The sequence below is a fragment of the Malaya genurostris genome, chromosome 2 (genome assembly GCF_030247185.1).
Source record: "Malaya genurostris strain Urasoe2022 chromosome 2, Malgen_1.1, whole genome shotgun sequence".
Lineage (NCBI taxonomy): Eukaryota > Metazoa > Arthropoda > Insecta > Diptera > Culicidae > Malaya > Malaya genurostris.
In genome coordinates this window covers 85657615-85672748 of record NC_080571.1, presented here as the reverse complement: position 1 = coordinate 85672748, position 15134 = coordinate 85657615, and the positions used below count along the sequence as shown (strand labels likewise).

General features: G+C 37.4%; 1 protein-coding gene across 1 annotated transcript; it reads left to right on the top strand.

The window, feature by feature from the left end:
• Positions 1–1552: 1552 nt before the first annotated feature.
• On the top strand, positions 1553–3172 carry LOC131430765 (uncharacterized). Its single transcript, XM_058595968.1, has 2 exons — positions 1553–2895; positions 2958–3172. The coding sequence occupies exons 1-2, from the start codon at positions 1956–1958 to the stop codon at positions 3098–3100; spliced, it is 1083 nt and encodes a 360-aa protein (XP_058451951.1). The 5' UTR covers positions 1553–1955; the 3' UTR covers positions 3101–3172.
• The last annotated feature ends 11962 nt before the right edge of the window (positions 3173–15134 follow it).

Genomic DNA, 15134 nt, shown 5'->3' with positions numbered 1-15134 from the left:
TCGTTGTTGGGGAGGATGTGAGCGATGCGGACAGGTCGATTCAAGTAGAGAAACTCGGTCGAAAGATACTGGTATGGCATGCAATATGTTCCTGTGGTTTGAAGTCAACCATTTTTTACACTACCGGAACTATATATGCAGAAATCCATCGATCTGAGTGTCTCCAGGAGAGATTGCTGCCTTTATATAAGAAACATAGTACACCTCTACTGTTTTGGCAGGATTTAGCGTCGGCTCTCTATGCCAAAACCACTCTCAATTGGCTTGCGGAAAAGGGTATAAATTTCGTTGAGAAAAATATCAATCCACCAAATTGCCCTCAGCTTCAACCCATCGAACGTTACTGGGCAATAGTGAAGAGGGCCTTCAAGAAGACTGATAAGGCATCTGAGAACATGCAGGAGTTCAAAAAAATTTGGTCTCAAGCGTCCAAAAAATGCGATGCAGCACTTGTCCGGAACTTGATGAAGAGCGTTCGATCAAAAGTTCGAAAATTCTTGAAGGAATAACTTAAATTTTATTCGGTTTTCATTATACTCAAGTTTAACCTCGTACAATAACGGATCAATTTTTAGTTTGAATAAAATATCGTTTTTTTTATCATAATTTGAAAGAAAAATTTGTGGATAGCTTATTTTCGATACACTCATTATCATTTTATAAAGACAATTGGAGTTTTAAATTAAAAAGAGTTTATGTTCAATGTATGGGCTTGACTTTCAACCAAATTGTAATATTAAAGGTTCTAAAAGTTCTATTTTTCCAAAAAAGGATAACTGCTTTTTCACTCCGAATCAATTGATTATAATATTGTCTCGAGTAAGGTCCGCTGTAGAGTAAAATATAAAATGAAAATAAGAAATTGCGAGCTGCCAATCCATTTACCATTATCCACATATCGCCATCGCAATTCTTCGTTACTATGCTAAATATTTATTATGTCGTCCTACATTTCGATGATACCAAGTGCCACTATTTACACAATTGTATTGATATTTATTGTAGTTTATGTAACGATTCAGTTGAAATTCGAATATAACCATAAACAAGAGAGCGAAGGAGTGCATGATCACATTTTCGTGGCGACAAACTGTTCTCTTCAATCATTGGAATTTGGCCGACTGTTCGAGCTCATGAAATTACAAAACATGCAAATATTCCTTGTACAAATTTGACACATATAGCGTCAGGAAATGCATCGGACTTTTGCGGTGAGTAGCGGCATTGCAGTATTACACTATTTGAAGTGCATCACGCGCGCTCCGTTCATCGGCCATAATTGGAAATCTGTTCGCGAACTTTGCGGAATCGGTATTACCTCAGCTGATGGTGATCGATAATGTGAGTCCCTTAATCGACGATGCCCATAACTGAGATCAGCTGAAATACGCCTTGAGCTTCGGGTTGTATTTTTGGCAGACGCCACCGCAGCATAGGTGGGCCGGGACCGGCCTGAGGAAAGTTTATGCTTCCGAAGCACGCACGATAAGGGTACGGTGAAAACAGAAAGCACTTATCGCGAGGACAACTGTGGAATAACAAAACCGTACCGATCGATGGTCAACACGAACACTTTTCATTTCGTTGGTATGTCCGCCAGAACCGCTGGTAGATGGAAGATGTCACACGACAGCACTATCGAGTGCATCGTCGAACGGTTTGGATTGTGGTGGCCCATCGGTTTTGCTGTGTCGAACCACAACCGTTTGAAGGTAGGGAACGATATGTGTGTCTTTATTAATACACATTATGTTAAATCAATCGGAATTACGTCGACGAAGGTGTTGGGAAAAAATATGATATCAACAAGCGTGTTATAAATATGACTTGATGTTTAGTCCAGTAGTTCATTGTTGCGTCGTAGTTTGATCGGTCCAACATTTGTGAATTATCAATCGACCAATCGACGGTGGTGCTAGTCAGGTGTACCAAAGAAGACCTATCGTGGAAGGAGGATGAGAGTTTCTAATAATTTGAAAGTGTGTTTAGTGATTTGCTGTGTTATAGTGAGCAGTTCCGCCGTTAAGAAAAAACGAGGACTTTACCATGGTTTAACGGGTTATACGATTCCTCTGGGAGTAGCGCCTTATCGTCCGTACCATTTTCATCCATATGCAAAGCTGCCAGGATTCTATAAAGGTCATGGAGGCCACGGACACGGACACGGTGGAGTTTTACCTCCGGGTTACGCATTGTTTCCAGGCGGTGCCTCGGTGACTTCATATCATCGGAATATCCCGAAAATTCCGACAATCTACACACCATCCTACCTTCCATCACTCGGAGTGCCTACAACAGTTCTTCGGCCGGTTGCCAATCTTCCACCAGCGGTTCCGGTTGCACCAGTGTCTCCCACATATCCGGTGGTGCCACAAATTCCTATCGCACAAGTTCCGGCATTGATCCCAGTAGGAAACCCACAGCATACATCATTCTTCGCCACATATCCACAGAAACCGATCATTCCGGTTGCGGTTCCTGCCCCAGACAAACCAAAAGTGCCATTGTTTGTGCAAAAGCCACTGTATACCTCATTCACGAACGTTCTGCAACCGGGAATACTGCCCACAGGAGTATACAATCCGGCTGTTAGTGTATCCAATATTTCACCAACTTTCGTGGGAGTTCCGATTGCGGGTCCAACAGCTACTACACCGACTGTATCTACAGCAACGGCGACTCAGACCGGTCAGCAATCCTGGCGTCCCATTGTGTTACATCATCCAACACCCGCACCGGCAACGACGGTAGCATTCAAACCTTCCCTGAATCTGTTACCTCCATACACTCTATCGAACAACGGCCAAGGACAAATATACATCAGTAGTACACCAACGCCGCATATTCAGGACAACCAGGAGCAACAGCAGCAAACCTTACTGGATCTAGACCAAGGTAAATTTCATTGTGTTCAACCTACCAATTCATTTGTTTCATGAATAATACTTTTATTGCAGCTTCCTATCATCACCAGAACCAGGACGATGGAAATGGAGCATTCAACGGTCAACCATACGACGTAGCATCGAATCACGGCCGGTACAGCGGTCCGTCCAGTTACGACGTTGACATCACTCACAACGGGTATCAGAAAAAATAAACCCAAAAGCCACGCGGACGGATGGGGTGTGGGGATTTCAGGGATCATTTGCCATTGTAACTGTGTATAAATAGGTCGAATCAATAATATTTATTGTCTTAAACAATCTCGTTTCATTACTTTTATTGGACCAGCATGGGTCAGTATCGTTGAATTTTGCATCCGAAATTAAGCTCTCACATCTTGCTGATTATTCTATAAATTACTGTTTTCAAATGCGTATAATTTTAGAAAACTGAACATTTAAAAAAACTGATCAATAAATCGTTAGTTCGAAATTTTGGTGAGCTTTTCAGCCGAATGTGCATTTGATACTTCAAAAAGTTAGATCCGATTAAATCCAGTACGTTAATTTGCACGCTGATCCTATTCTAGTCACTAAAAGTTAACGATACAAGTCACAATGCGCGTATATAAAACAGTGTTTAAGTTCGTCTGCTCAAGGTCATAGGAGTGAATCTAAATACGCTTCTGCATACGCACATTGTGAGTGTGAAAAATAAAAATAGACTAAAGGAATTCAAACTTTCAACCACATTTCCGGTAGCCCGATAGCTTAAATCTCACCTAAAACCGAGTTCCAAACATTGAGAGCTCCTCACACGGAAGTGATTTATAATTCCAGAAGTAACCTATGTTTGAGCCTATTCGAACTATGCAGCAATCGACGAACGTAGCGAATTTTTGATTATTTCATAACTGTACGTGCCAGTGGAAAATATCGAAACCAAAGAAAGTAAGTTCATAACGTAATACGCCTAGATGGAATGTGACGCACATTGAAAAATATAATGGTACAATTATTGTCATAGCCAACACTTTGTATAAATTCAAAATATGCGCAAGAGGTGTTACCCGAGCGACAGCTAGAGAATATCAGGAGATTCCAAAATGTATTGTTTAGTTTCTGTTTTAATTGTTCCGGTTTTGATCGGTATCAGCTGCAATAGTAAAGAGAATTAATTCCTAGATTATCAGTCATGGAATTAGTAAATCATGCTTTAATGTACATCTTCTGGTTATCCCAGAATAGAATAATCGGTATCGGCGCTGGCCAGATCCTAATGTAGGTAAAACACTTCTTGTTTCTAGAGGCCGTATATACAACTGCGCACTCCACATGTGTCACGGAAGGCAAAAAATTTGTTAGCCTTTGTTATTTATACAGTAATCTTAGTTCGTCCACCTTCCGGGGCAAGTATATTTTGTTCACAAGTCTAAGTTCAATGTTCCGGAGCATGCTCAAAACATGACATTATCAAAATTTACAAAGAAGTTTCTGATCGGACAGGCGATTTGCGGATATGGTAAAATAAGAGCCTTCTTTTCAGCGTTTCCAGAACAACAAACGGTTCGATTTATACGGAATAGCTCTTGTATAAACATTTCTTGCCATTCAGAAGATAGCACAAAGGATCAACTTTTTTTGGCTTGTTCTAGCAACGGTAGAAAAGATGGTCCAGGGAAATTATTTTTGAAGTATCTGTTGATGTGCGCTTGAGAATAAGAAACTATTCAATATGGCTAATATATCGAACATCTTCCGAGATTGGGTTTAAAAGACTCGACTTCTCGTTCACACGTTCTTTTCCGAGGTTGAACTCTGATACATAAAAATAATATATCAAATTGATCAGAAAACTTGTCTGAAGTGTGTAAACCCCAGATATTATATAAATGATTAATACTTAGCTACATATAAACATACAAAAATGAATGCAAGAAAAACAAAGTGTTTTCATATTGTTTTTATTAAAAACTAGCTGACCCGTCGAACTTCGTTTCGCCCAAAAATTATTTGTTCGAATTTATGTTTTCGGACGGCAGGATTATCAAATGACTAAATGATTGAAATTTCTCTCCATTATTTTTCTGATTACTTAACCTACATTCAATGGAATTCGACACACATTCGCCTTAGCCCAAAACAGAAATATCACCAAAAAGTAATGTGAAAATGTCAAATACTGCTGTTTCTAATTTTCTCTAATGGCTTCGATATAATAGACATTTTCTCTTCCAGATGTGATTCTAGCTTCCGGTAATCGATTAAAAATGATCACTAATCAGAATTTAGTATAGATGAAATACAAAATGTTGAAGATTTTCTTTTCTAAAGTTGTTCATTCGTTATAGTAGGATATATTTACAAGTTGTATTTAGCTCCAGTAACCAAAAGTTCGTAAAAAAGATTTGGATTAAGCAGCATACAAAGTATTCTGAACAGTCCGTTTTTAAGGAATTGCTCATACTTGAATATTCACCCAATGCAACAGAAACAAATTGGAAATAGCTTTTAAGCAGTGAGAAAGTATTTTCAAAAATTTTTCTGCACGTTCAAGTTGCTAAAAAGTGCCACGCGTTCTTCAGAGATCTAATAAAGTGGATATTTATCAGGTACTGTGGAACTTTTGGTTGCTTGCAGAGACGACGCTTAATTTTTAATTTGATATTGATCCTATATAAAATGGTAGTCTCAACCTCAAATCTCTTAGTTTGACCATAGCGCTAAAGCACGATCTTTTCATTGAGTTTCTGATTTGTTCAACTCACGCTCACAACGACCAATATTATTCATCTGACTCCATTACACACAATCCATCAACTGGTGAACGATATCAGAACTTTTTCTCCTGCCTACAGCGGTATTTATAAACTATTCTATATGCATTCCGCCAAACCATCGCCAGGCCATCTCCACACAAACTATTCGTTGCGCACCAAACGATTTTTTCAACGTAGTATTCTTTTCCTCGACGGTCAAACACTTATGCAACTCGTTGCGCACCAAACATCAATCGTAGATCTAGCAAGCATTGGTGACTTTTTCAACGGAAAATTCCATTGTCCATACAAAACAATTTTATGGATTTTTACCACTTTTCCGGCAAGTTTTCTTTATTTTTTTAATGTATAAACCCTGTGGGGGTAAAAACTGATCAAACAAAAAAAGAATCATGTAAATCCATCCATTCGTTCTTACGTGATGCGATTACAAAGAATGATCTCTGCATTTTTATATATATAGATAAAGATAATAGATAATACATTAACCCGGAGAGCCGAGTGTCATATACCATTCGACTCAGTTCGTCGAGATCACAAAATGTCTGTGTGTATGTGTGAGGTTGTGTGTTCCTGTATGTCTGTTTGTATGTGACAAATTGTGTCACACGATTTTCTCAGAGATGGCTCAACCGATTTTCAGATATTCTTTACGAAGTCCCTGAAAAGCTGATCCAGATCTGTCTTCCGGTTTCAGTATTACAACACGATGAGTAAAAAATTTTCAGTTTCATGAGTATTTTTTCAGAAACTGATGGCGAAACGAGGTGGAAATTTCTATATATAAAGGGTGATTTTTTAAGAGCTTGAGAACTTTTTTAAACAATAAAACGCATAAAATTTGCAAAATCTCATCGGTTCTTTATTTTAAACGTTAGATTGGTACATGACATTTACTTTTTGAAGATAATTTCATTTAAATGTTGACCGCGGCTGCGTCTTAGGTGGTCCATTCGGAAAGTCCAATTTTGGGCAACTTTTTCGAGCATTTCGGCCGGAATAGCCCGAATTTCTTCGGAAATGTTGTCTTCCAAAGCTGGAATAGTTACTGGCTTATTTCTGTAGACTTTAGACTTGACGTAGCCCCACAAAAAATAGTCTAAAGGCGTCAAATCGCATGATCTTGGTGGCCAACTTACCGGTCCATTTCTTGAGATGAATTGTTCTCCGAAGTTTTCCCTCAAAATGGCCATAGAATCGCGAGCTGTGTGGCATGTAGCGCCATCTTGTTGAAACCACATGTCAACCAAGTTCAGTTCTTCCATTTTTGGCAACAAAAAGTTTGTTAGCATCGAACGATAGCGATCGCCATTCACTGTAACGTTGCGTCCAACAGCATCTTTGAAAAAATACGGTCCAATGATTCCACCAGCGTACAAACCACACCAAACAGTGCATTTTTCGGGATGCATGGGCAGTTCTTGAACGGCTTCTGGTTGCTCTTCACTCCAAATGCGGCAATTTTGCTTATTTACGTAGCCATTCAACCAGAAATGAGCCTCATCGCTGAACAAAATTTGTCGATAAAAAAGCGGATTTTCCGAATGGACCACCTAAGACGCAGCCGCGGTCAACATTTAAATGAGATTATCTTCAAAAAGTAAATGTCATGTACCAATCTAACGTTTAAAATAAAGAACCGATGAGATTTTGCAAATTTTATGCGTTTTATTGTTTAAAAAAGTTCTCAAGCTCTTAAAAAATCACCCTTTATTTACTTGGGACTACTAGTTCCCCGGTTCCGCTTCCGAATGCTCTGATAAAAGTGAAGGAGAGCTACAAAAACGTACCTAATCCACCTAACAGTGAAACGATACCTTTTTGCCTTTCTCATATAGAAAGGTTATGCAATCAATTGAAAAACCGACTAGTGAAAATTGGCCCGGAGGGCCAAGTGTCGTATACCATTCGACTCAGTTCATCGAGCTGAGCAATGTCTGTGTGTGTGTGTGTGTGTGTGTGTGTGTGTGTGTGTGTGTGTGTGTGTGTGTGTGTGTGTGTGTGTGTGTTAAACAAACTAAACAAATCGATTCCGGCTATCCTGGTTCCCGGTATCCGGTTCCGGAAGTACCGGAAACAGTAGTGATCATATATACCAAAATAGATCTCACTCACTTTTCTCAGCAATGGTTTGACCGATTTCCACAAACTTAGATTCAAATGAAAGGTCTTCTGGTCCCATACGGAATTCCTGAATTTCATCCGGATCCGACTTCCGGTTCCGGAGTTATAGGGTAAAGTGTGTTCAGTATTGAACACCGTCACTTAAAATATTTTCGGATGCAACAAACATTTAAATCGTAATTTAGAGTGCGTACTAGTAGAGTTTGACCTACGCAATCAAAGCACTGTTCTATTCTGTATGTTATGCACAAACAATCTCTTGGTTTCTTTCAAAAATCGTGGAGAAAAATTTTGAATAGAATACCACAATATTATATGTACATGATAAATGCATTATTACACCACTAGGTGGATTAAAACAGGTTTTTTATCAGTGCAGTGCAGTGAAATGGTATCTTTTTTATCAATCCGCATGTGTTTTTCTGCATGAATATTCTTCGGTGTTTTAGTTCTCATGACATTATTTTAATGACCGTCGATTCAAGCGGCAATTTTATGTTCTAATCTCTCATTACCCTGCAATGTCGAAACAGCAAATCGAATCTAATTTGAATCTATCGTGTAATAATCGATTGAACATTCCATGATATGTCTAAAAAAGTTCCACTTTAGAGTTTGCGGTTATTTACGGTACTTCCAGGACCGGTATTCAGGAACCAGCATAACCGAAAACGATTCGTATGGCCATAAAATAATATGACAAATAAATTGCAATAGTTTTGAGTCCAACTTTGAAGCTTTTTTAAATTGTTTTCATTTATATCGGCCTGAATTTTAAAAACTCATCACCCTGTAATTCCAGAATCGGATAAAATCCATTAATTTCGTGTGGGACCATAAAGCCTTTAATGAGAATTTTGGTTTTTGAAACTCGATTTGGCCTTTTTCGAGAAAACGATTGACCTTTACGAAACGATTCGATACTGGAACCGGAATTCTGAAATCGGTGTTGCCTAAGTCAGTTAAGTCCAACTCAGAAGCTGTATAGTTTACATTACATTCAAACTGTTTGAAAATCAGTGTAGAGATCTTTGAGAAATCATAGTGCGAATCAAAATTTTAGGTTCCTTCAGAATCTAAAACTGAATACCGCTAAAACTGAAATAAGTTTATTTGGTTATCGACTATCCAAATCTGCAAACCCGATAAACCTGATAAATTTATGTGAAATGGACATATTTATACTAATCACCCTGTATCTCCGAAACCGGAAGTTGGATCTGACTAAAAAGCAAGATGTTTTATAGAATCTTAATACTTTTCATTAGAATCTTAGATGGTTAGATTTTATTTGAATTTCAGATCGGTTCTGCCATCTACGAGAAAAATGAGTTACATTAATTTAATTTCGTTTCACATAACCTCCTGTAGTTCCGGAACCAGGAATCGGATCCAAGTAAAATTCATGTAACAGTATAAAAAATTGTGTTTAACGTTGCTCACAAGTATCGCTTTCTCATACAGCACTCAAAACTCCTAATGCTGGAATAGGGAGAAAAGTCTCTAACACAAAAGTATCGATATCCCCGTTAAAAATGGACGGATTTTAACAAACTATGGCTAGTTAGATAGCTATTATCGTGCAGAATCTAAGTCTGAAAACATATTCTGTTTTCAAGGTCAATTGTGACAGATATTTTGACATAAAACTGTATAAATCAAAAAGTAAACATCCGATCTCAAAACTATTCAATAGCGTTCAGGGTGACGGAGAGACCTTTCATTTGCGACCAGTTTGATCCAAATCGGTATAGCCATCTCTGAGATCTCGACCTCTTTGTTGACAACACACATACACACACACACACACACACTTGCTCAGTTCGTCGAGCTGAATCGATTGGTATATGACATTCGGCCTCGGAAAATTTTTCTAAAGTTTGAGCGAATTCTATACCTATTTTTTAAATTTATAAAAAAAATGTGAAAAAGGTAAAACATCAACATTAAAGAACTTACTTCTATTCCTCAGCTAAGGTAAAACCGATTTTCACAAATCACGATTCAAATTAAAGCTCTTATTGTTTTGAAAGATACTGTGCAATTTCATTCAGATCCGACTTAGGGTTAAAAAATAATAGGGCGATGACTGCAGTGTCGGTGATTGCCGAAAATTTGACAGAAGCTGCTATATTGCTATCTATATTGTATACAACATTTTCAATCCGGTAGAAGATGCTCCAAGAACTCGAGTCTCTCAATGCATGAACCGCGAGAGAATTTTTTTACATTCCTTCGCTCCACTTCATACTCTGAGAATTTCACGGCCCTTAAAAATAATTACAGTCTGATAATGATCGTTGCTGTGTGGAATTTCCCAAGAGAGAATCGCAAGTTGACAATTATCGCAGAAAATCGAGTCGATGATTCAACTTGATGATTCTCATACTAGGTTGCAATATTTCAAAACCCTTGTGTGGAGCATTCACATACATTTTCATAGATACAACTTATACAAAGATTAGATGCACATAATTAGAATAAGCGGCAATAGTAAAATGATTCTATCGCAATTATCAACTGCCTGTATAGAATCGGAACGCGAAACGAGAATAAGCGACCGTTTGTTGCTTCAGAGAAGATCCCCACAGCAGCCTGCTAACCTTTGATTCTCAGAAATGTCATCGAGAGAAATTCGCTCTCGCACTGGTGTCGATTCTATGTTAAATTAGCAATGCCGGATTTTTGTTGTTGCGATGATTTCCAACTCTCTTTGATGGCACTGATTCAATCGTTGAAGAGTTGCCAGTGAACGTTCTTTGATAAGATAAAAGCCATCGTTGGCGATTAGTGTCAAAACTTTCAAACTGTCATACAACATGATGCAAAACCGGTACGCATCGGTACGTGCTGGTACGTAAGAAGAAAACACCACACTTAACCAACAGCTTGACATAACTGTTTAGACATTGAAAGGTTATGGTAGTTTATATCTAAAGAAAGTTTTTCATTTCCTTCAAGTTAGAAAAAAAATCGTGACAGAATCTTCTAGTGATGTTTATGATAATATAAGTAATATGAGAAAGGCATCATTATACCACTAGGTGGATTAGAAAAGGTTTTTATTCATATTATGATTCACGCAGTTCTCTGTACAACGTCTACAAAGTAAATAAAGATTCGCGTCGATTGGATCGGTAGTTTTATTTTCATCGTGTGAATGCTAGGTCTCGAGAAAAGGTTTATTTGCTTCAAAGAAGTAAATTCAATAAAAATAATCTCCAAAACTGAAATTAGTATAAATGTATTTACAAATAAACGGAACAGTTACATTCCAAAGCATTTTGAAAAAAGAGCTTCTATAGTATTTAAGTTTGGTCAATTTTACCCTGAAATATTTAATTCCATGGCAAAATTCTCTTTTTACCTTCATTTTGCTGGTACAAATGTACTCCAGAGAGCGTTATACGATAAATTTTGTGTTGAACGACATAAACCCACCAAATTAACCGCAAAACTCTGGACAAATAGCAAAACAGAACACAAACAGAGCAAATATCCAGAAACTATTGAAACACAGCTGAAGTTGAAAAAAATTCCTGTAAAGGCAATAAAAATGGGAATTCGTGTGTAGGGGAATTGATGGTCGGAATGATGAGGAAGAAGCGAACACACATTTTATCTCATCGCCGTGTATTGTATAGAAACAATATAAGGGTAAAGTGTTATAATATGCCCCCCTTAAGGAAACATTGAGATATTTCTAAATATACCGATATATTTTCTTCGAGAATGTAAGTATTTGTTTGCATTACGCCTGAGAAAAATAATTTTCAATGCAATAATTCAATATGCTCCTTGAAACGTCGATATAGGATAAAAGCAGATAAAGAAGATATTTTTTGCATCAGAAATCAATTGCATAATCAATTAATTACAATTGAAAACCAACATTTTTTATCCTCTCAACGCTACATTTTGTTTTAATAACCGTTAAAAATCTTTAAAACAATATTTTAACTCGAAGCATACTGTTAAATCGAAGGTGGGGCATAATGTCCGTAGAGTGACTGTTATGAGAACATTCGTATATCAAAGAAATGGGTGTTTTTTTGGATTTTTACACTGTAAATAGAGACATTAGCACTGCTAAAAGTTAATTACTAAGTAGCAACCGACTATTAGACGTTTTATACGGTAAAAATGCTTGTTTAGTCGAAGAAAAACCTTACATCGAAAAGCTGCCTAAAGATATTTTCAGTTTCTTCATATTTTCCAGCACACGACAACTGCCAAACTTGCATAGCAGAAAGATCTTACGAAAAGATAATGTTAGTGATAAAACTTTGTGTAGAAAAGTCTTGAATACTTGTGGGAAGTGGGGCGTTTTGGCCTGCAGGGGCGCTTTGTAACACTTTCCCGTATGAGCTAAAGACTGCCAGAGAAAGTATAAACTAGTTAGAGTAGGATCTGCTGTCTCTGTTCGATAGATTGACATTAAGGGTAAGATGAAAATAGGTTCATTCGCTGCGAGTTTTCGCGTCGCTATAACGGCAGTATTGATACCAAGGGAGAGATCACTTTAAAAATGCACATTAGGTGCGCGGCTGCATTAGCGAAGCGGCTGCAAAATCTGATATCGTTTTTGCTTGAAATAACCGATACTATTGAAGAAGAACATTAGGAAAACAAGACTCGGCTTTAAACCTTTATTTTAGGAAGATATCTATGATTAATAAACAAAATGGTGATTTTTCAATTAGTGGTCAATATTTTGCTTCAAACATAAACTACATAAATAATGGCGATTTTGTATGCAGCTGAGCCTAACCCAATTTCGACCTAACTGCTGTCAAATGTATGGATTTGACTGCAGCTAGGATCGGAACTGGGTTCGTTTCGATTTCAAACGAAAACAACATTAGTTTCATGTTCTCTTGCGTACTTTTGTAGCAAAAGCTTACTTCGATTTGCGATGTTCATTTCAATTGCTTTTCGATTGCATGCAATTTAATGCAATATACTGCATCGCAGCAGGCTCTATTTTCAATGAATTTGTTTGTCTGACTCGACTAATATAAGAGCAGGCGCGTGCTCGTTATGTACTGTGTATGTTTTGTGTTACTGTCATTGGCATGGGAAGATGAAAAGGTTTATTTTCTCATTCCACCAAACTTTTCGTGTTCCTTTTGGGTCCCATAAGCACCATGCAAAATACTAGCTTGATCTGAGAAACTTTATTTCTGCGCCCGAGGACTAAAGTTTATTTGAGATTTAGTATGGAAAAATTTACTTTTGACAAAAAAATCGGCTAGAGATCAACCTATAAACTCTAAAAATCAGTGCATGTGTGATTTTCGTAGGACATTTATCGAGGAAGAAAACCTTCGAAGACCGCAAAACAATCCAAGATTTGTAGTAACAGTTATTAAAGGAAAATCGACTCAAGGTCCGAATACAAAACAATAGTTACTCAGCTCAGCACGAAGATTTTTTTCAAGTGACAAGCCATGTTCGTTCGTTTTTACAAATGTCGGATTGTTTTGAAGTGTTCGAAGTTTTTCTTCCTTGTTAAATGTCTTAGAAAAATGACATACGCACTGATTTTTAGAGTTCAATAGGTTGATCTCTAGCCGATTTTTTTGTAAACAGTGAATTTCTCTATACTAAATCCCATACAAACTTATGGGACCCAAAAGGAACACGAAAAGTTTAGTGGAGCTGAAATCAAGATTTTGTCCCACTCTAATGCGTATACCGAAATAAGCAAATGCTTTTGCCGAGACTTTGAACAGTGCGGTGGCTTCTACCGAAATTCGGCGAGACGCTTGTTAGCTAATATCAGTTGTCATTTTTGCATTGTATCACATCACCTTCTTGCACGGTACTGGAAAATTTATAAATTGTGTAAAAGGAAAAGATCTAGATATTTCACGCAAAATAGGCGAAGAAGATTCAACAATCTATCCAATAAGTGAAATTAAAAACGAAGCTTCCACTTTTCGTACATAATTTTATGTATCTACTTGTTCCCAAGTATAAGCGGAGAGGAGTACTAGAAATAAATGGTTCGAGCTTTGCTATTGTTCTGCGTTTTCACCTCGGGCGCAACGTATTTTTGGAGACAGTAAACTAATTTTCGGTAGGACCTTCTGTGTTCACTTTTCGAAGGAAAAGTCGAGGGACCTTCGATTTTTGCCTAGGGCGCAAATTTTCCTAGGTACGCCACGATACCCATGATTGTTATCCATTCGGATTGTCAAAATTTATCCATTTCCGTTATCAGTTGCAATTCGATGCAAAAAATTCTTTCTGTCGTACAAACTAAGAAAAACATAAACGCACGTAAAGAAGTGTCGTAATTCACTTAAATTTACAATTCAAAGCACGTAAAGAAAAGTCATGTAATTAAATTCACAGTTAATTTATCTAAAGTTTACATCGTTACAGACACAAAGCTTATTTTTACATGTTAATACATTGTCATCACCGAAGAAATTATGGCATGCTTGAATTTACGTCTAACGTAAATTTCATTTTTTAAGAGTGTAGCCGTAAAGAGCATTTTGCACTGAATTTTTACTTTTTCGTCTGTCGTTCGTTCAGTTTGTGTGGAACCCATTTACCAAATTTTTGAATTTTTCACATGACATGGTTTGCGGAGTGACATTCTTTCATTGAACATTTATATTTTTAAATCTTTTTTTGTCGATTTTCGCATTTTTCGTTAATAACATTCAAACCATCTGCTTTGAAACGTTGAAACCTGCGTTCACTAGTTTTGACCTTGCCAAGTACTCTTCATTTGGCCCGAAATTCGACATGTTAAACATGTGAAACTAAGCAAAGAAATATTAAAACATGTGAAACTAAGCAAAGAAATATGACGACGTTCTGAAGACGGGGACCTTTAAAAGAACGCCATCTGCTGGCAACAAAACCATACTTTAAATTTAGGAACCTACTAGAGTATTGTGGCCGACTGTTGTTCCGATAATATGGCGAATTTCGTCAACGAGAATATCTCTACCCAGTGCCATTTCATTCGATCCCAATTGTATTGTGCAATATTCAAGGGGAAGTTAAGGAAAACCCGAAAAGACTACTCAGAATGATGCACAAGCTAAAACCAAGCCGTTGAGGTTGACCAGTTCGTGTGTTGTATACAATGGTGGGATTTTCGATAAAAATTTTGCAAATTCATCCGGACGCTGGATTAGTATCTTCGAGTTTATGTTGATAAGATATTCCGATAAATACCTGTTTCTATGTGTTCTATATGAACCAGCCTCAAGCATCTGCGATCAAATGTCATCCGAATCAGCTTTGACATCTGAATCACAGACTAACATACAAGACACTCAAATTAGACTCTTTAATCATTTTAACGGTCATTTCGAATATT

Excerpts from the sequence above, each read along its gene's own strand:
- LOC131430765 (XM_058595968.1), top strand. The coding sequence starts at position 1,956 with ATGAGAGTTTCTAATAATTTGAAAGTGTGTTTAGTGATTTGCTGTGTT. Across the intron at positions 2,896-2,957 it reads CTTACTGGATCTAGACCAAG|CTTCCTATCATCACCAGAAC; the intron begins GTAAATTTCATT and ends CTTTTATTGCAG.